Genomic DNA, 23,056 nt, shown 5'->3' on the forward strand with positions numbered 1-23,056 from the left:
TAATTTTAATTTATTTTTACATATTTGTTTTTAACTTTACATGGCCCTTTGAACCTTTTATATCCTGAACCAGACATATTTAGTTTGCCACGATATTTGTAACGCCTAAAAAGAAGCGTCTCGGACGCTATAAATTATGTATATAAATGATGAACGTGACGAACTGAGTCGCTTTAACCATGTTCGTCTATCCGTTCGTCTGCATATATGCCAACTAGTCGCTCAGTTTTTGAGATATTGATCCTAAATTTTGTACACGTACTTTTCACATGAAGAAACTACTCATTTGTCAGAACCGACGTTATGACATAGCTGCCATACAACTGAACTATCGAAATCAAGTTCTGCTGTGTAAAACTTTTTTATTTATATCGGTAAAATCTCCTAAAATTTGTTTCGATCGGACGACTATAGCATATAGCTGCCACAAAAACTGGAGGATCAAAATTCAGTGTTTGTATGGAAAACCTTTTTCGTTGACAAGATATCTTCATAAAATTTTGCACGGATTATTTTCCAAGGCAATGGTACAATCTCCTAAAATTTGTTTCGATCGGACCACCACCGCATATAGCTGCCATACAAACAGACCGATGAAACTCTAGCTCTTGTAGGGAAAACTTTTCACGAAATGTTTATTATTATTATCTCAGACATCACTATAATCTCTAAATATTTTGTTCAGATTGAACTGGTATAGGATATAGCTGCCATATAAAGCGATTGATCGAAAAAATGTCCTTATTTGGAAAGGTTTTTTATTTCCGAAAAATTGTTTGAAGCGGACAACTATAGCACATACTTACTGTATTTACTGATCGATCAAAACCCATATAAAGATTTTTTATACACATAATAAACGAACCACTAAAGGGAATTAACAATTTTTCGTGTATAAATTAGCTCCCTCTAATTCATAACACTTACAATCCATTTCGCTGAGTGACTTGGAAACACCAAAATTCATTCGAACTTGTTGAAAATCAGTAACACTTTAATGATCTAGAAAAATTAGTAAAATAAAATGGGGAATATTGGCATTGAAGATATTGTATCTCTCCCTTTTCCTCTGCATAGATTTAGCATATAGAGCTTGCGTTGTAAAAGTACTTAAAAATAATATAAACAAAACTAGAAATTTTAACTGTCGCTACAAATCGTAATCCCTCCAATATTATTCATTTTATTTGTACTAATAAATTGAAATTTTCTACATTATTTTATTATTTCTTAAATTCCATTTTATTGGCTTACATAAAAGAGCAGACGCTTCATAATCAATAAATTACGTTTTTAAGTTCATTTTTCTTTTCCTTTTATCTTCCAAAGTTTTGCATTTTGCGGTTTCTAATAGGTAAAATTAAAAATTCATACATAATTTTTTGTCTGCGCGCTTTTTGCCTTTATTTATTTATAGTTTTTTTTTTGTTTTGTTTATTTTTTTTTTATTTTTATTTTTTTTGGTTTTTTTGTTTTGTCTGTTTGGTGGCGTAGACACTCACGTGATTAAAGTTGCTCAAGCATCGAAAATGCCAGAGATATACATACATATGTATATAAGTATGTTTGCATAATTAGGAATTATCACAAAAGATACTGTTAGCAACCTTTCAAGATTTCATTTAATATAACCAAGTGCTGAAGATAATATTCATGCTTAAATTGCTATCTTCCTCCTTTCAATTTTTTTCAGTTTTTAAAGTTTGAAAGTTCTTAAATTCCTAATTTATATAGGGTTAAAACTATACTCTCGCACCTGTGCAGTAGTTTAGCTGCTCAACCCTAGCGAAACGGCAAAATACGTAATTAATTTTATTGTGTAGAATGGAGGGCGTAGCACCGATCGGTTATAGTTTTCATTATTTCCATAATCGTAAAACTAGTTGAAAGATAATACTCACCACTTCTCCTAAATTTTTTTCAATTAGTTTATTTTTTAACAAATTTCTAATTTGAGTGTTTTTAAATAACTTAATCATCAGTAATAATTAGCTTTCAATTATCACTTAAACAGCAGATATGCGCTTAAGTGTGTTGTTTAAAAACTCTCAATTAAGTGCTCTATAAAATAACCAATCACAAAAGAAAAAAATTTAATATATAATAGAAACTAGAAAAAATATTAACAACGGCTATAATACCCTACACAAGTGCATTATTTATAGTATGAGGTATGAGAATATCTTTATTCGGATTTTATCAACCAGTTATAAGATAACTAGTGGTCCGATCTGAACAATTTTTTCTTTGGACAATAATCAGTGCCAAGTTACCTGTAGATATATTGTCAGATAAAAATAATTACAAGGACTTGAGTTGGATCGTCCAGTTTGTATGACAGCTATATGCTACGGTGGTCCGATATTGGCGGTTCCGATAAATGTGCAGCTGTTTGGAGTGAAACAGGGGTGTGTCCAGATCGATAACTCAAAAAACTGATGAACTGGTTTATTATATACAAAGACTGACAGAGGGATAGGTAATTGACTCAGGGAATCAGGCTGATAATTTATATGACTTAAAAAGGTTGATCCATTTCGAAGCTCCCTAATTTTTTGAAAAAAAAAAAAACAAAACACAACCTTCAAATTTAATGAGGATCGTTTATTATCATTCGAAATTCTTTGGCCTTTATTTTTTGAAGTTCATCCCTTTTAAATGTTGGCCGCGGCTACGTGTCTCAGATGACTCGTTCAAGCAATTACACTAGTGATGTTTTGCTCCTAGGCCTAAATCGGGATTAGTTCGCTTAGACTTTAGACTTTACATATCCCCACAGGAAAAAGTCTTAACGATTTAATATCACATGATGTTTTCGTTCAATCGACCGGCCCAAAACGTGAAATTATCTGCTCACCGAAATGTTCTCTCATTAAATCCATTAATCCATTAATTGATGCGATGTGTGGGAAGTGGCGCCGTCTTGTTGAAATCAAATATTGCCGAGATCGCGAGGCTCTATTTCAGGCATCAATTAATCGGTTATCATGTCGCGGTAACGTTCGCCATTGACGGTTACGTTCTCAACGCATAATTTTTGAAGAAATATGGACCAATGATTTCATCGGGCCACAAACCACACCAAACCATTGTTATTTCAAAATGAGATGGCAGCTCTTGAATCTCTTCAGATTGCTTTTCGTTCCAAATGCGGCAATTTTGCTTGTTTACACGGTTATTGAGCCAGAAATGGGACTCATCGCTGAACGAAATTTGGCTCGAAAACGTGGAATATTCGAATATTCTCGGAACTTTTCAAGAGCCCATCGTACGAAGCGATGTCGCATGATAGCTTGACACGACTTACGCAAGATCTGTGAAAAAAAAAAAAAAAAAGTGTTTGAAAACGCAACTCTACTTAGATCACCCGTTATGTGGACATGTATACCGTATTGTATTACATACATATGTACATACTTATATAGATCTGTGTTTATTTGTATTGTTATGATTTGTCTGACTGAATTTTGCTTTTCGTGTTTGTTTTTTTTTCTCATGTTTAATTCTATAATTCCTCGCTTGCTGTTGTAATTTGATCAGCTTAACTCGGTTAAGTGGAAACAATTTTTTACATGCAAATTTGAATTACCTTAATGATATAATACAATGATATTTAGCACGCTAATAACTGCGCTTGGGCAAATTCTGTAGTAAAACCAACAAAAATGATGAAAACAGTGCAAATTGCAAATACCGCCCACTGGTGCTTAACAACAAAATGCAACAACAAAAATCACTTGAAATAATGTATTATAGAATTTTGTAATCTGACAACGGTGAAATAATCACATAATGCAATTAAAGCAATAAAAGTAAAACAAAAGTCAGATTTAGCGGTTTCGTTATACATTCCACAATAAAAATAATATATAAATATATCGACGCATACACACACACAGATATTTAGAAAAAAAGTGTAAATTGCTGTATTGCATTACATTGTTAATTTTCGTTTGGTGGCTGGAAGCGTGAGGGAGGCTACACATTACGTACGCTGCGGCTGCGTACTGTAGTGCAACTTGCGGTTAATCGCCGCGAAAGTAAGCGATCTTATGCATTCGCGCCTACAAAACATTGTAAGCAGCACTAGTTTTAAATGTACTGCCTCGAGTTGCGACTCTACATTGTATTGACTTTTAAATCACTCTATTCGCTTGCAAAGCTAGTGTCATGCGTTAAGTGTCAGCCAGCATGTCTGACTAACTCGCCGGTTGGCTTAATGTATGGGTGTCATATTTCACAAATCATTTAGCGATCCACTGCTATTGCGAGCGGCTAATTCACAAGTTGACCAGTATGTAGTTGAAAAGTGAAAAAATTTGTTAAAAAGTAAATATTTTGTATTATACAATTTTGCTTGGCTCATAGAACCTTGTTTTTTCATATACTAAATGATCATTTGATGATCAACAATGTAGTATACTCCATTTAGGCGCCTACAGAATTTTCTGACATCGGAACTTAAATTTGTGCTTGTAAAGTATTCACTTCGATTAGATGTGTGCCGGAATCCTGAAATCCTAAAACTCCACCAAAAATTACCTACACTTCAAAACATTACGTTATGAGATTGAGATCATAAAAAATTTTGTGTTTCTTCTGGCTTCAGACTTAGTGTTTGAGCTAATACCTGACTAAGTGACAATTTTAAATAACCCAAACGTCATTCTGTGACGCTCATTTGAATGTCATGAATAGCAATTGACGCATTTCTACAGAAAAAAATTCATTGCTTAGTCAATGAAAGTTTTATTATGCAATCTCTGAAGTTAGGCACTTAGATTGTGTGGGTTCCGCTGTGGTCAGTATTACATGATAAAGCATGACTCCATAAAAAGACCACCTGGATTTATAGGTATAACAAGTTCAAGCAATTTTCGCATTTTAGTAAGTCTTCTGTCGTGAACGATATTTCTGACGAAATTTTAAGTTGACGAGTCGCAAGAGTTCTGACTCGGGGCACACGTTGTTGAGTTGGACTTGAGACTTGTTCATTCGTAAAATGTTTAAGGAATTTGATTTTAAGGTTTTATTGTACCCCGAACAGGGTATATTAAGTTTGTCACGAAGTTTGTAACACCCAGAAATAAGCGTCGGAGACCCTATAAAGTATATATCGGTCTGTCCGTCTGTATATATCCCACAGTTTTTAAGATATCGTTCTGAAATATTGCAAACGTGATTTTATTTTCAAGAAAGTGTTCATTTGTCGGGACTGCCGATATCGGACCAATATAACATATAGCTGCCACTATAACATATAGCTGCCATACAACAGAATGATCGGAATCAAGTTCTTTTATGGAAAACTTTCACATTTTACAATTACATTGGCGCAGGTTATTTTCTAAGATAATAAKGTAATCTCCGAAGAAATTGTTCAGAACGGTTAACTATAGCATATAGCTGCCATACAAACTGAATAATCGGAATCAAATGCTTGCATGGGAAACTTTTGCATTTGAAGTGGTATCTTCACGAAATTTGACTTGGATTACTGCTTAAAGTGATAATATAATCTCCGAAAAAATTGTTTAGATCGGATTACTATAGAGTATAGCTTCCATACAAACTGAACACATAGTTACTAAAAAAAAAAGCACCTGTGAAGTGAATATTAGCCGAAGTTAATGTTTTTTCTTGTTTTTTCATTAACTTCGTCTTATTCTTCATGCATCCTTTGACTAATCTGTCCGCTTTTGATTTTCGGCATATTAATTTGACTTTGCTGTTAAACCGTTATATAGTAAGAATAATTAATTGATAAAATCAGTTTAAGAATACGCCAATAACTTCCATGCAGTCACACATATATAGGTATAATAACCGGTAAATTAGTTACCCTAAAGCGCAACCGTTTCTGTTAAAGTTTCTATGAGTCCCAGATGCGCCAATAACTTACATGCAGTACGTATCGGTAAAATAACCGGTTAGTTACCCTACAGAGCTACTGTTTCTGTTAAAGTTTCTATGAGGCCCAGCTGCCTAATGGCAAGTAAATTGTAAAGAAATTTTCTGTGTTGTCAGTTTTAGTACTTAAATTTATTACGGCGCCGCTTGTATTTTGTTGCTACATTCTTGGTCACATCTTTCTAAACTAAACTAAAAAGGTAAGAATAAGAACTTGCCGTAATCTCTATCTCTATCATTTTTGGCAGCAGAACATTAACCGAAAATCATGCTAAAACCATTTCATGCCAGGAACCTTTTGCAGTCTAATAATGCGAGTTCTGGTAGGTTTCATAAAAGAAACGGGTAGTTATAACAGGTGTTGTAATAAAATTGAGTTGGTCCCAGTGGATCTTGTATTTCATAGTTTTTTGGAGTGTCGTTGTCTTAGACTAGATTCCGTTGATCCCACTACTTTTTTCTGACCTAAAATCGTCTGTAAATCATCTTTCATTTCCAATGGGTACATCCCAAAATAATTTTGTTTGCCTTATCAGTCTAACTCTTTGGTTTATTTATAGAGGTACTTCCCTTGATTTCACGATAGTATTAAAGATTACTAGTTTTTATAAGCCATTTGCAGGTAATAACCGCTAAATAACTAGCACCGCATTTCAAATTAGTATACTTAGTAATCTGATTTTTTTAGCTGAAATCAATCATTTGACAAAACACTCGAAAATCAAGCCAAATCGTTTTGCCTTCATAAATAGTTAACAAACATATTAACACAAGTGTACAAATTAACACACCAGTAATATCACATGCCAGTTTATGAGTTTATGCGCAAACATCCATATATACATATGTATAACTGTTAAATCTTATCACAATAGTGTGGTTTATCAATGCACACAGTATGTACAAAACAGTCGACGAAATGCGCCAATTGAGTTTTGTTTATATCATAAATCAAGTGATAAGGCCGGCGTGTGATAATGACGCTCAACTGACAAACGTATAAGTATGAAGTTGTCAATCGATCAAAAATCATTTAACTAATTAGTCATAAATAATAAAATAAGCAAGTGAGCAATATAAATACTTACGTTTACGTTGTTCTAGTAGAACAACGATTGCTTTGCGGACGTCAGTTCTCTAATTACAAGAAAAAACGAAGCCCTAATACCCTTTACAAAGAAAAAAGTTTCCATATAAGAACTTGATTGATAAGTATATTAGGAGGTTATAGCATTGCCAGTTACCAGACAGTTAAAAATTCAGAGCTAAATCGACTGAGCTCATCACACTTTATATAAAAGTAGACAACGATAAGGCGAATTCCTATCGTCCAACTTCTTCAATTTACACACAAATAATTCGAGCTGCAGAGCTAAATAGAGAAGGTGCAATCTTCTATAAGAGCGCACAACTGCTGGCGTACGCCGATGACATCGATGTCTTTGCCCATAAAACCGTGCCCTTGGTAGTGAACGAGAACGAGATGAAATATCATCTGCCGTCTAACAAATAGTCGTCGCACTTGCGCTTGGATCCACCAGTGTTAACAGAAACAGCAATGTAATCCAACGCGAAATAACTCTTGCCAACAGGTGCTATTCCGGACTGAGTAGGGAATTGAGAAGTACGTCCTCTCTCGACGAACAAAAACCAAACTCTAAAAGTCATTCATTATTCCCGTCCTGCTATATGGCGTTAACTCATGGACGATGACAACAGCTGATGAGTCGGCGTTAAGAATTATCGAGAGAAAAGTTCTGCGGTCCTTTACGCGTTGGTCACTTCGAATATCGCATTCGATGGAACGGTGAGCTGCATGAGATATATTATACAACGACATTGACATATGTAGTTCAGTGAATTAAGAGACAGCGGCTACGCTGGCAAGGTCATGTCGTCCGAATAGATGAAAACAATCCAGCTCTGACAGTATTCGAAGCAGTGAAGCAGTGCCCGTCGAGGGAAGCAGAGGCAGAGGAAGGACCCTTCAAATCTCCAAGTGGCTCCAAACAGCGAAAAAAAAAAGAATGACTGGCGCGCTGTTGTTAACTTGGCTGTAACCGCGTAAGCATGTATGCGTCAATAAAAAAAAAGAAGCAGTACTTAGATTTATGTATAAAAGTTTCAAAGTTCTTTCTTTTTTAATATTATTTTATCACTATTTACACAAAAAATACTTCAACTTACCTTAGTAAATATGCGTGTACTGTATTTACACCAATGTATATAAATATGTATACCATATACATACTGAGATATATACCTTTGCATCTACTCATATGTGTATGCCTAGACACTTCACAGTTTTATATCGTAAGTACCACATGTATATCAATAAAAAAAAAAAAATGTATCAGCGCTCGAATGATAACTTCATCAGCAATCAATCTAGCCGATGCATATGACAATACCCCAGGTCCGATAATTGTTTGTCAGCACACATTTGGACATGTGCTCGTATGTATTTATATACATTGAAACATACATATGTATGTTTGTACATTAGAGCGGATTCAGTTTTTGCGATAGAATCGGTCACGTGGAAAATGGTTTACGGATCATACTGAATAACTTTGCCTAATAGACTAAGATGGGTCTAAAACCTAGCGATTTTTGGGTTGAAGTCTGTATATAAGGTATATGTTATAGTTGTAAGATCTGTCCAACAGAATATCGAAACACTCCTACATACTAAATTTCATTCCGATATCTCAAAAACTGACGAAAACATTTTTATGAGCTCTATGGCAAAGTTATACAGTATGATTCGTAGATCATTTCGTGCATACGTGATTTTTTTTTTTTTTGTTTTTGCCTCCCTGTAAATCGACTCATTCTAATGTGCATACTAAGTACAGCTTTCGTTCGATTATAAAGCGTTTACTCAGCTATTTAAGATAAAATATTTAACTTTTATGGAATTTGGGTTGGGCACAAATCAATCGTGTTATAAATGTTCGAATAAATTTATCTTTATAATATTTGCACTTGCTTCATTAATTTGAATATGTCTTGATGTCTGTATGTATGTATGTCCATACTTAAGTTATATATTAGCACTCCACGCCACACAGTGCCGGTTAGAAGCCATCATAAATTGTTCTGGGAATTTTAACTTCTAAAATAGGGAACTTACTGCTTTCCTACCAACACATGAATTTTGACACTGCGTTATAAAACTACATACACACAGCGACTAAAATTTTCCATTGATTTTGACTGCGCTTGTTACTAATTCGCTGGAATTTCTTTTTAACCTCTGAAATCTAGTTTCGTGGAGCTCGAACATTTCACCGGGGACTAAAAAGTATTTGAGAGCTATTTTTATATTTTATTGACGCATTTATCCGAATAATCAACATTTTATGGAGTTAGTAATAATCAGAAGTTTAAAAAAATGGTATATATTTTTGTATTATATTATATAATATCTTAAAAATATTCTCTAAAAATTTTAAGTAAATCCAAAAATAATTTTCGTGTTATTCGATCTTTTTAGTTCCTGTGTGATCTGGAAACTTTAAAGGCAGAAAGCTTACAGTAGCTGTAAGCTACCAGCGAAGCGAACGCAAAACTTCAAATGCATTTTCTCAAAACTAACTTTTTTTGAGCTGCTGACCATAGTAACTCGAAAACCGCTCGTTAGATTTCAATGAAATTTCTACACCTTTTTAAAAATATAAAAAGGTAGTGTTTAACCAAATTTTTCATTATTCCAATTTTGTTACGCAATAAAAAGTTTTGGTTTTCCGATAATCTGACCATAGTAACTCGAAAAACGCTCAGTAGGTTTCAATGAAATTTGTACAACTTCTTGAGAACGTGAAAAAGTAGTGCGTAATCGAAGGATTTTTTAATTTCGATTTTTTTAAACAATTATCAGTGGTTTTTCCGGTAATCTGACAAGCAATTTTCCTGAGACCATCATTAAACAAAAAAAAGCAATAGTCTCTAGATCACAAACTAATCTGGTATAAAATAACTCATCACGCCACGTACAAGTCTAGTATTTTTCGAACCTGCTGTCAGAAATATTTATATTTCCCCACTGGGTTTTTACAAACTAACGCAAATGCAGAATGCGAATGTGGCGAACACAACATGAAAAATCTTAATCTTACTAAATGCCAATGACTCACTTAATCTTCCTTTCTAAGTGGCTCACTACTTTCTATATTTCATAGTTAATTAAACAAATTTGCGCATCGAATTAATTTATTTGCCTATAAACAATATAAATAGTTTAATTGCCTAATATAATGTATATATACATAGTATGTATGTATGTATTAAGTCTCTTTTTATGTATGTTCCGTACTTTTATCAACGTCATACACATCCCCAAGCCTTGTTTGTGCACCGTTAATACTCGTATGATTTTATGTACTCCTGTATGCTCTATGAGCGCCACTATGCATGTGATAAGAGTCACGTCCACAGAAAAAAATGTCGATTGCCTAAACGTTAAAACTTTGACGCAGTTTTCGAATTTCATGCTTCTATGATTTCATTATTTGCGAATTTTTCTGATTTGCATATGACGAACAACATTTCTGAAATTCGTCAGTAAATGACAATGTTTTTTATTTTATTTTTATTATCTTCATCTATTTATTACTTTTCGCATATACATATGTATTTTTATTATACCTATCAACCTTGTTTGGATAAAGATCGTTGTTGACATTTAAACGTGGAATCTGGTGTTCGAATTAGACACATTTTTTCTTCGCAATTTTAACACTCTCTTGGCAGAGCTTTCATTGTTAGACACTTGTAGAATTAATTTGTCAATAAATATTAGAAAAAAAATATTTTGAGTAATAATAAGTTAATAGCACTTTGTGAGTAATTTGCAGTATTTTTAGTGCCGATTTGTCAACCTCCTGACATTCACCGGTAATATTCTAATCACCATCTGACCAACGCAATATTTCTTATCTCATCAGCTTAAGTGTTTTGCCACCATTGCGCTTTTGGAATGTGTCAAAACAGTGCTCATGAATTCTATTTTTGTAGACACGCTCTACTCGAAACCATACGTGCACACATTCCAATGGCAAGCATTCTGTCGAAGATAGTTTAAATAATGCAAAATAAAGAGTTTGCCAGAAACTTGCGCGATTCATAGAAATTTTACATAAACAAATAAATTTCTCATTGTGAAATTTAAAAAGCTCCTGTATGACCTACCTCAATGTTTTGCATCTTATGTATTTATTAGAAATATTTCATGTAATTATGCTATATACTATACTTCTGTCTTGTAATACCTACTACAATTACTATATTCTTTATTTATCTGCTATATTATAGGCAAAGAACCAGCCTTGCGTTCGTTCACTGAAATCCAACAGCTGCTCCAGCAGGGCAAGAAGCGTGACGTGAAGAGTATTCTACGTGAGAATTCATGGCCTATTAATTCGCCCATTCGTGCACAATTGTGGCCAGCACTATGCGCTCAACATCAGACGAAGCAGAATATGTTGGATGGTTTCTATTGGGACATGGTGCATCAGGTAGGAAAAACTGACCCAGATTATAAATACAATACCCAATAAATTTTTTTGGAGTTGGTCGCTTAGTTGTTACTTTATGTATATACCTTTTGGTTTGTCTTTTCACGCACGACCGCTGAGTGAAGCACAAAACCAGATATCGACTGTTCCTGATTTTCCCATTTAGTTTAGTTCAGCGATAAAGGTTACTTCTGGGTTGAATTGGTGCACTAATGATACTCCACAAAACATTGTTCAGACGCCGTTACCTTCTCAAAAAGCCAATGTTTGGTGTACTCTGTGATTAGAGAGAATCACTGAACTACTTTCCTTCGAAAATGAAGCAGTCAATAAGTTCATTTCACGGGGACCGCTTATAGAGCCATAACTTTCGTGTGAAAGAGATTGACGTGGATGTCTGAAGGCTCCAACGAGATGGGTCTATAGGGTGGCTTACAACGCTGAACTTTTTTCTGTGAGGTTATGTGAATTCGCTTGTCTACGCAGATAAGCTCGAGACGATTGACGTCTTAGAATAGAATATTCAGTGCATTATTATTCCTGACACACAATCCCAATTGTAAAGTGGTCGAAAATTCAGACCACCACGAACTCATTTTTAAAACATGCTTTTAACTTTATACTAAATCAAAATTCTTGGTAATTTCTCTTTGGCTTTTTAAAGACCGAAAAACATTCTGTTTATTGCGACGAATGTAGCATATTTGTGGTTATCTTAAGAAAATATATGAGATGCAGTTTATCACCTCCTTTAACTTTGACCCGCTCAACTTTTCATACAAATCTGACATAAGTCTGAAAAGCTTGTATAGACTGCACCATAAGATAATTTATGTAGTAGTACTTAATTTTCATTCTAATTCTAGGTCTTTGGCACAACGGAGCTCTCTGAAAAACCCATAATGTTACCCGCCTTCGTCGATCCCGCTCACTGTCTAACCTACCATCTTACACGCACTGGGCGTTCGGTAGCCGATCGCATCGTGAATGTATTGGGCTATGATTGCCCCGATATTACATACAGTCCAGTATTGTATCCGATTACATCGATTCTGTTGCATTTCATGTCGGGTGAGTACGAATAGCACAATTCTAAAAAAATCTATTAAGTTATAACTAACAGGTATTTAAAAGTTTATAATAAAAAGTTGATTAATTTATGTAATTCCGTTCGATTTAATGGTGTGCTCTGAGGAGAACTACATTATGCGCAACACCTTTTATTATAGTATTATAGCCATTTGTTGTTTTCGTTATTTCACTATTGTTTGTTTGCTCATCTTCGTAAGTTTTTAAATCACGTTTCCCGGTTTTTTTCCCAGCTGATGTCGTTTGTTTACGTTAATATCTGTTACATTAAAATTAGTATAGCAAATATTTATTTGTTTAAAAATATACCACCTTATTTAGTTTGTATTATTACACTTGTTTTCCAAAGCCCTAAGATTTATATTGTTGACTTATTGTTATATACCGTTATTTACCTTTCTAGTTAACCTGTTTTCTACTACAATGCGTTGCTCACACTTGAAAAAATCGTGAAAACTTTGTATGATAACACTATGATTAGAAGCGCTACCGTAAATGTCCCTTTAGTGGAAATTGTCCCAATATATACGGTATAAAGCTAACCGGAATTCTTATATAAGGAATATGGGAACCAGAAATATATTTAGTCCGGTTTTATCCAGTTTTGTTATAACAATATATCATTATAAGAGATACCAATGAAATCAAGAAAGCATCTATTTCTGGTAATGATATATTGTTTAATGATGAAATATATACAGATTGTCCAATATTCAAATAAGGTGTAAAGTCAAATGGATGTTTGAAAATTCTTATGGGAAAACATTAGTGCAATATTAAGCCAATTAAATCCGCTTGCTACCGAGCCCATCTGATGGAAACTGATTTTATCACCACCTTCCACTGCAACGAACTAACTTTTCGGACTCACTGCAATATCTATGATGAACACTTTTAAGTACGTTTTTTGTTCTAAATCAACATTTTCACTCCAGTTTATGAACCTTCGTACATACTACTTTCTTACATATATATGTATCAGTATGATGCTCCGATTTTATTTGTAAACAATAAAATTTATAAGTGGCGAAAAGATAATACTATTTGCTGCTCATTAAAATTTGTCATTAGTTGTTTATATATACGCAGAACAGGGTCTATTAAGTTTGCCACGAAGTTTCTAACACCCAGAACGAAACGTCGGAGACCCAATAAAATATATTCATATATAACATACATTCATATATAAATGGTCAGAGTGACGAGATAAGTCGATTCTGCCATGTCCGTCTGCCGTTATACCTCACATCGGTCTGAAATTTTGTACAGGTCCTTCTCTCTCCAAAAACCTGCTCATTTGTCAAAATCGACGATATTGGACCACCCTAGCATATAGCTGTCATGCAAAGTTACCGATGAAAATCAAGTTCTTATATGAAAAATTTTTTTAGTTCGTGATATATCTTCTGGAAGTTTAGTATAGATTATTATCCAAAGCAAAGCAACAACCTCCGAAGAAATTGTTCAGATCGGACTACTATATCATATAGCTGAGATACAAAATGAACGATCAAAATCAAGTCCTTGTTTAGAAAACTTTCTTAGTAGATGAGATATCTGCATAGATTTGGTCACCGATTACTATCCAAAGCAAAGCAACAACCTCCGAAGAAATTGTTCAGATCGGACTACTATATCCTATAGCTGCCATACAAACTGTACGATCAAAATCAAGTGCTGGTATGAAAAACTTTTTTAGTTGATCAGATATCTTCATGAAATTCAGCACAGATTATTATCCAAAGCACAATCAACAAAAACCGAAAAAATTTTCCAAATCGAACCACTATATCATATAGCCGCCATACAAACCATCCGATAAAAATCAAATCTTTGTATGAAACACGTTTTTTTTTTGTAAAGGGTATTATATTTTTTCTAAACAGCATTCTCAATTACAATCTACAAAGGAGTTTAAATATACACGACCCTGCCTTTGCAGGCCTATAATAACCTCTGGCGCTGCTAAGGCTTTTACAGATCCACAGCCCGCGCTTCGTTGGCTTTAAACTGATAATATTAATTGGCTGTAATTAAAAAGTTTATGTTATTATTATTTTTATATTATTCTGGCTGTCATATGTGCACACCAATGTATTCATATGTATGAACTTGTTTACTAGAAATGCGCTTGCTGAACCATAATCTCCGCGCTCTATTGAAACAAGGGTCTATCGCATATTATAATGAGAGTAACAACAACAACAGCAGCCAATTGACCTCCACTATCAGCGTACAAACGTACGGCGTTTGAGAAATAGAATAATCGCATTTGTAGCGCCCCGCCCCCGTCCAGCGGTACAGGGCACTCGATCCGCCAGATTGTCGTCTTATCATAAAAGCATTCATGTGACTTTGTAAACACATATTTGATGAGTTATTGGCTGACAGCCCCCACTTACTGCACTACTACACAAGTGTCATATATGTGTGTGTGTGTATGTATATTTCTATATGTTTGTTTACTTGCCAATTAAAGAGGCATTTCAATTAGAAGGCAAACAAACAAAAAAAAGTTCGGAGCAAGTGTTTTCACTTCCCCACACATTTGTTACGCTTCGTAAACCAGTCATAGATGTCTTCCCACAAGCTGCACAAATAAGTCACGAATATATATATATATATAGGTATGTATATATGTAATTATGCATATAGCTGTGTGTGTAGGTAATGTGAATTCGTGAAATACCGGAAATGTTTCGTGTAGACCACACTGCTGTTGCATGCGATTAATTGCTTTAGCCCATTTCAAATCAGAAATACCTTAATGTGCTTAATTTGCCGAATTTTGTCAAAAGCTAATGACTTTACAATGACGACCTGCTATTGCGATAACGGTACTCACTAGTTCACAGTGCAATTTGCCCAGGTGTGCTCATCCAAAAAGCGAATTCCTTAATCCGCATTTAATTTAATTTTCACAAATCATTCAGTTTACTTATGATAACAGAGAAAACCTAGCCTCGGAAGCCTAATTTATTTGTTTGCTTATAAAAAATATTAACAGCTCTTCATCGCACGCTGACTGTGAACACCTACTTGGCTTGGCTATGACAGCCTTTGCTAATAGTGAAAATTGATTTTGACTAGCTTGGAATATTGAATCAAATTACATATGGACGTTAATTGGCGTAACGAGGTCCGTAGACTGCGAAGACCTGATATGTTTGGCTCTTGTTGACGTTTTTGAATTTCACAAATATTGTACAATCAAACTGTCATGTCGTAGCAATTAGCGCTTTGGTTGTAATATGAGATAGCCGCTGCAATATTTCTATTGAGATCTGATTGTATGCTAATGTTTAATCCAATCAAATTGTATAATTTTTAATAAAACGGCTAAGAGCTTTCGCGTGCGTTTCCTAACATTTTTTGTGGATATATTTGTCAGCAAACTCTTTGGTTACTTTTTTTTTAATTTAACGCCATTTGCAATTTTCGCTCTAATATACATTATGATTTTATTGGTAGTCTTCGAGTTGCTATCTCTTTGTTTGCTAATGTTTTTGGTATAAAGGGTTCAGTTGGAGATTCCAAGCCAGGGCCTTCTCCACCTGGTTCTTCCAACGGAGTAGAGGTCTTTCTCTTCCCCTGCTTCCCCCGGCGGGTACAGCGTCGAATACCTTCAGAGCTGGAGTCTTTTCATCCATTCGGACGACATGAACTAACCGCCGGCCAATGTCGTCGTATATCTCGTAAAGCTCAATCGAGATATTACCCGTTGCCAATGCTCAAAGGACCATAAATTTTCCACAGAACTTTGTTCTCGACAACTCGTAACACCGACTCATCACTATTAGCAGGACGGGAATAATGAGCGACTTTTAAGAGTTTGGTTTTTGTTCGTCGAGAGAGGACTTTGCTTCTCAACTGCCTACTCAGTCTGAAGTAGCACCTGTTGGCAAGAGTTATCCTGCGTTGGATTTCCAGGCTGACATTGTTGGTGGTGTTTACGCTGGTTCCAAAATAGACGAAATTATCTACGACTTCAAAGTTATGACTGCCAACAGTGACGTGAGTGCCAAGTCGCGAGTGCGAGTGTTTGATGACAAGAGATATTTCGTCTTGCCCTCGTTCACTGCCAGAGCCATTTGTGTTGCTTTACACTCTTATAAAAGATTGTGCCTTCCCTATTCAGCTGCACAGCTCGAATTTTTTTCTCCAGGTACATTGAAGAAGTCACAAGATAGGGTGTCACCTTGTCTGAAACCTTGTGTGCTATCGAACGGCTCGGAGAGGTCGTTCCGAACCTGACGAAGCTATTGGTATTAGCCAACGTCAGCTTCTATGGGCATCAGTCACCAGATTACCTCTGGAGGTGCTACAAGAGTATGCTCCGGTCTTGAAACCTTCTGTTAGTCGCCGCATCTCTTCGTAGATGTTTAGAGCATTACCACCGGTCGGCCAGTTTATAAAGTTTATCATTTGGGGTTGTTTCATAAGGTAGACTGAATTTACAGACCGTTGTGCCTAAGATGGTTCAGCTGTTATAGGTGCGCTTCAAGCGTTCATAGAATACATCTTTGGTCACATCGTCCTTTTCTTTCGTCGGGGCGTGGCTGCAAATCAAGGATTTGTTGAAGAACTTCGCTTTGATGCAGTTTTTGGCTATATGTTCATTTACCGTGGTAAATACCAAGACTCGGCGACGAAGTCTCTCTCCTACCACGAATCCCGCACAGAATTAACGTTCCTTCATATGGCCGCCGTAGTGCCAAATGCCAAAAAGACCTCGCTATAATTTACATTATGGTTATATAAGCAGTCTTCGATTCGCTATTTGATTGATATAGAGTATTCGATACGCCACTCTCTACCGAAAAATTTCCACATTGTTTATCCATCCGAGCATGAGCGCTGGAAGGGCTAATGAACACTGGTAGGCTGATTTATCTATGGTCTGATTGCCAAATAAAACAGTAAACGGTTAAAAGGCGACCGAAGTCACAACAAAAGGTCATTGGCTATAAAGATTGTACATTTCTTTGATCAATCCGCTTAATTAGGCATATCTCACATTCCATTTGCATAAAAAAATTAAAACAATTATTGGTTTGCTCGGCCAATAACACCGCTGGGCACCCACACCTTTTGTGCCAACAGCCCGGAATGTCCGTCTTTCGCCTATTGTGGGTACGGTTAACCACCGCATGTGATAAGCTTTTCTCAAATTTGCATTGCGTCAATTAAAAAGTATGAAAATATCTCTCAGCTGCTTTACCACAAAATCCGCAGCCGCTGTAAGCACCTTCTGCCCCACGCAATGTTCCGATATGCAAACATATACATACATACATATGTATGCATGTTGGTAAATGTAAATAAACAAGAATGAAAACAATTTCGAAATTTAAATGCGTTTACAGATTACACGCTTGCGAGTTGAATTGCGGTTTTATGAACTCACATATTTTTTACTTGTAGAATTTATTGCGCAATTCAATCTGATAGACAATGTACTCACTTTTGAATATCGAGAATATCGCACCTAGTGTCCACTTGCGATGCGATCATCGGCATTCGGGCTGGCATATTTGAAATGAGTCGAACATAGGCTCCGCTGGGGGTGCACAGGCGGGGATTGTTGCGTGCGGAAGCCTAGCAATTAATATGCAATAAATGTGAATATGGAAAATGTGTGGCGAGTGGGTGTGTTGCTTGTTGTTGTTGTATTTGGAAGGAATTTATATGCAATCGAATTAGTAATGCATACCCACACACTTGCACTCGAATAGCTACGAAGCTGAGTGGGCGCTGGATGAAACAAGTTTACTCGGTGTTTGTAGGAAAATTTTCCAGTGTGTCAGCGTAAATTTGCATAAATTATCATTGCAATAGAATATTATTTTAATTTATAATACATTTGAATAATAACAATTGGTTACTTCAACTCAATTATTTATATAACCGATTCATCTTATTTAGTTTCTCAATATTATGAAGCAATGTTGTATTCTTTGAGATGCCAAGCGCTTCTAGGTTAAGAGTTTATGAGAGTTAAAAAAGTTTTTCAAAACAAGTTAGCGTTTAGGGTGCCACATGCCGGTTGAGGTGGCTTATTTATGTAAATATCCGTCACTTCATCTTCGGTGTTCACGGAAGCTATGACGTCACAATCTCCATTTGAATCCTCAACACTCGCAAACAAAGTATGCAGTTAGTGGTTCTGCGCTCCGTCATATGTACATACATATATATGGTATAAATCGCCGTTCTTTGGTGTTCTTTTCATACCAATGGCTTCCTATAAATAGCCTGTTCTGCTTCGAGGAGTCCTCGCAATGTATTCGTTCTCTTGAGCAACTCAACGGTTCAATTATATTTTGAAAGTTAGAAATCGATAAATCCTGTGTCCCAAAGTCTATTTCATGTCCGACAGCTTTCTTAACTCTCCTATATATGGTAATAATTGCGGTTCTCTCGAGTTCTCTTAGGTAACTCAATATCGTTCGATTGGTTTTTGAAAGTTAGAAATCATGTCTCCGAATCCGAATTGGTGCTTGAGAATCGACGATTAACAATCAAAGACCTTACTGTCATCGTAAGGATCTGTGAAAACCATTCTGAAAGATCATTTGGGTCTAAAAAAAAGTGAAAGCGCGATTGGTTCCTAAATCACAAAATCTTTTCGAAAAACACCTTCGCGTTAACGTCTGTGAAACAGTGCTTTCCGACTACCAAGATATTACGAAACATATTATTCCTGGCGCTAAGTCTTGTACCCATGCTTGCGATCCAAAAACAGACGATCAATCGTCCGAATATCATTGCAAAAGTGAACCGAAGGCGAAACAAGGGTTATGTTTACAGCTTTCTTCGATTATCGTGACGTGGTGCACTCCGAATTCCTTTTGACCGGCCAAACTGTCAACGGGGAATACTATTTGAGTGTTATGCGTCGCTTGCTCAAAGCTATTCCCAAAAGGGACGGAATTATGGGCCGATAAATCTCGGTGTTTGCACCACGATAATGCACCGTCGCATACTGCACTGATTCTTCGTGAGTTTTTCGTCAAATTTTCGACCAATATCGTGCCGCAACCATTGTATTCGCCTGGCTTAGCTTCGTGTGACTGCTGGCTATTCAGCAAACTCAGACAACCGCTCCGGGAAAACCGTTTTGAGTCAATTGAAGAGGTTAAACGTGAAGGCTCTTCCGGAAATTGACTTTAACATTGACTGTTTCGATCATTGGAAAAAACGTTGAATAATTTAAGAATTTAAAAATTATGAACAAAGTCTTACTATTTTTAGCTCATTGCAGTATTTTCCTAACAAAATTTTTAAAAAGTTCATTTCATGGAATTTTTTGCTTTCTATCTTTTTTTTGCATTAAAAGTCTCTTTATTGAATTAGATTATTAAGCAAATAGTAGTTATTAAGTGGGAATAATAGCAAGACAAACATTGCCTCAATAGATTCATGCAAACAAACACTCGCTATAGGTATGCGCACTTGCTTGACCGTACATGTGTTTATGTGTTTGGTTGAGTGTGTGTGTGTGTGTGCATACGTGTCCGCAAATGTAAGACCTCAATTACTGATTACAAAATGGGCAATTATTGTAGGCACAAATGCAAATACAACTGAAATGATTATTGCCTATTGTACTTATGTAGGCATAATTGTAACAACAATAAACGAGAAGCAAAACAAAAACACATGCAAGAAAAATTACAATCACGAGTAAATAATATTCGAGTGATAACTCACATTCACCTAAGGCATAGCGCACTGCACCCGCTCAAAACGATGTATCCATAAAGCTAAATTCACTGTCTTCTTCATTTTATGGTTAAATTTTCTTTGGTTTGCATGTTTGCTTACGGATAGGCAAGAGATTTGCAGAAAAATATGCAATGCACGCCACGCCTCTCTGCTCACCGTTGAGATTTTTCATTACCGAGCGCGTTCGGCACATTTTAAAAAGGTTGTGTGTGTGGTAAGCGGAATCGGTATTATTCGATTTGGCGGTCTGCCAAGAAGAAATTTCTCTAAGTACTCGTCTTCAGGGTCTGGGTGCTCTTGACAATATTGAGCGTAATGCCTGCATAGGGTACAATAAATGTCTTCAACATGAAAGTAATTCGAAGAATAAATCCATTAGTTTGAACAATAAGTATAGATATCAGCCGTTCAATGGATTCCATACCTTTTAGATATTCAGTATAAATGTACTTCAGGCAAATGGCAATAAACGAGTTGGTAGTTGGACGACAATTCGGGTGAAAAACAAGGAAAAACGTTTATTTCGTCTCCACAGAGTTATTATATTAGGTTGTCAAAAAAGTCTTGCGGTATTTTTGCGGTATTTTTATTGAATTTTCAATTGTTCATACATTTTTTTTTTTAATGATTGATGCCCAGCTCTTGACTGATGCTACGGCTGCTACTATACCGGTCTCTTTCGATCAATTCAGCGATTTTATCGCAATTTTCGACGACCTCTTCTTCTTTATCTTTCCCCGAACGTTTTGTCTGTCAGCTATATATTATAGTGATTCGATCTGATCAATTTGCCTTGGATAATAGTCCATGGCGAATTTCTTGAAGATATCTTGTCAAATAAAAAAGTCTTCGATACAAGAACTTGATATTGAGCGTTCAATTTGAATAGCAGCTATATGCTATGGTATAGCAGGTTCCGAAAGATGAGCGTTTCTTGGGGAGAAGCGGACGTAAACGAGAATTCAAAACGATATCTCAAATACCGAAGGAGTGATCCACGTAAATACGCACATGGTTACATATGTATGTAACTCGTTTCACCTATCATTGAATATTTATGAGTATAACAGGTGAATTAAAAGATCCCCAGCCTGCCTACCATAGTAAAACACATATGTACATATGTAGTTCCCTTCAAGGTTGATACACTGCTTATAATGACACTCAAAATACCATTTTTTAGTATTTAGCAGTAATATTTGTTCTTTGCTTCAAAATGAGTTTCGCCAATCGTCTCTTCTTTGAAAATTTCTTCAAAGCGAGCATTCGTTTGATATCTGAAAACAGGAAATAGGCGCTTGGGGCCAGATTTGAAGAAGAAACGGTGGATGCGGAAGCAATTTGAAGCCAATTCATGGAGTTTTACCATCGTTTTCACTGACTTGTGACATGGTGCCTTGTTTTTGGGAAACAACACATTCTGTTTCTTCCAATGCCGCGTTTTCGTCCTTCAAACGGTCCAATAACGCTATGTAATAGCCGCTGTTGATGGAACTTCCTTTTTTAGGTAGTCAGTAAAAGTCATTCCATGCGCATTCCAAAATTCGGATGTCATAACCTTGTCAGCCAACTGTTGCGTTTTTACTCGCTTTGGAGTGGATTCAACGTGTAACTGACTGTCGATTGAACATCGGAGTTAAATGTTGAAGTACTGCTTCATCCATTATCACATAGTCACGCAAAACCCCGGATTTATTACGCTTGAACATCTTCAAACACTGCCTTTTTGGTTTTTGGACAATTGTGTGGCACTCACTTTGCATACTCAAATATTCATGAATGATATGATGTACACATTCAGTTGATATCTTTAGAGTGCCTGCTGTCGGGAACAACTTCACTTTATGGCCATCCAAAATTATCTTGTTAATTTTTTCATATATTCTTTGGTAACAACCTCTTTTGGGCGTCCAGTGCGTTCATCGTCTCTTTTCACAACACCTAACCTTAGCTTACCAATCCTTAATGGTTGATTTTTCTGGTACAGTGTCCGGAAACTTGTCATCAAGCAAAGTTTTGTTTGTTTTATCAACACACGATATTCCTTTGGATCCATTTTATTCACTATAACATAAGTTAAAATGATATAATTCACAACCTAAGACCCGACAGCTGTCAAATTTTATACATTTATCTTTTGAAGGTTAGGATTAATTGAAAATCATATACGAGATTATCGTAGATTTAATTACTCCATTCCTTTTGGACCTTGGACAGAAACACAAAATATCTGTAACATTTTCACCATATAGTGGGGTATAAAATCAACTCAAGTCAATTGTAACTGCTTTATTGTGAGTTGCCTGTGTGCCCTTGCCTTCAGCCATATATTTCTCTCTGCGACAGTGATTTGTTTTGATTGTGTTGGTTGATAACCACGTGGCCGGCTTTTACCAGTTTCTGCTGGCCGCAAGAACAGTAGTTTGTGTGCGTGTTTGTATGCAAAACATTAGCTGATAACCGAACAGCTGACAGCAATGTAGACAGCAAATCTGATGTATTTTTTACATACATACATATATACATACATACAAACATCTAAGTGCAGTTTGTGATGTTTTGTTATTAATTAATGAACCAAGGATTGCCTGTTTCATGGCTTGGGGTGAGGCTGATAGGTTAAGTGTGAGTGCACCTTATCTCATAAACAATAATATACTCGTACTACCTATTTACACTTTGTTTACCTAAATTCGGTATGAGTTCGCGCTGTGTTGTCTGAGATTCTGTTATCAGGATCGCAATTTAGAACAAAGTACTTAGTATTTAATTAATGAAATTAGTGATTAATAAATATTTTAATGTTTAAT

At 35.8% G+C, this 23,056-nt stretch overlaps 1 protein-coding gene across 5 annotated transcripts in view; it reads left to right on the forward strand.

Moving 5' to 3' along the window:
• LOC108970135 (TBC1 domain family member 24) overlaps positions 1–23,056 on the forward strand; it is a 157,361-nt gene that overhangs the window by 115,235 nt on the left and 19,070 nt on the right. For all 5 annotated transcript variants that reach the window (XM_018935295.1, XM_018935292.1, XM_018935297.1 and 2 more), the window contains 2 exons: positions 11,227–11,429; positions 12,296–12,500. In XM_018935295.1, the coding sequence (XP_018790840.1) occupies positions 11,227–11,429; positions 12,296–12,500 (408 nt within the window). The remainder of the gene's footprint in view (positions 1–11,226; positions 11,430–12,295; positions 12,501–23,056) is intronic.

Source organism: Bactrocera latifrons, unplaced genomic scaffold, assembly GCF_001853355.1.
Source record: "Bactrocera latifrons isolate USDA-ARS-PBARC rearing strain unplaced genomic scaffold, ASM185335v1 scaffold_284, whole genome shotgun sequence".
NCBI lineage: Eukaryota > Metazoa > Arthropoda > Insecta > Diptera > Tephritidae > Bactrocera > Bactrocera latifrons.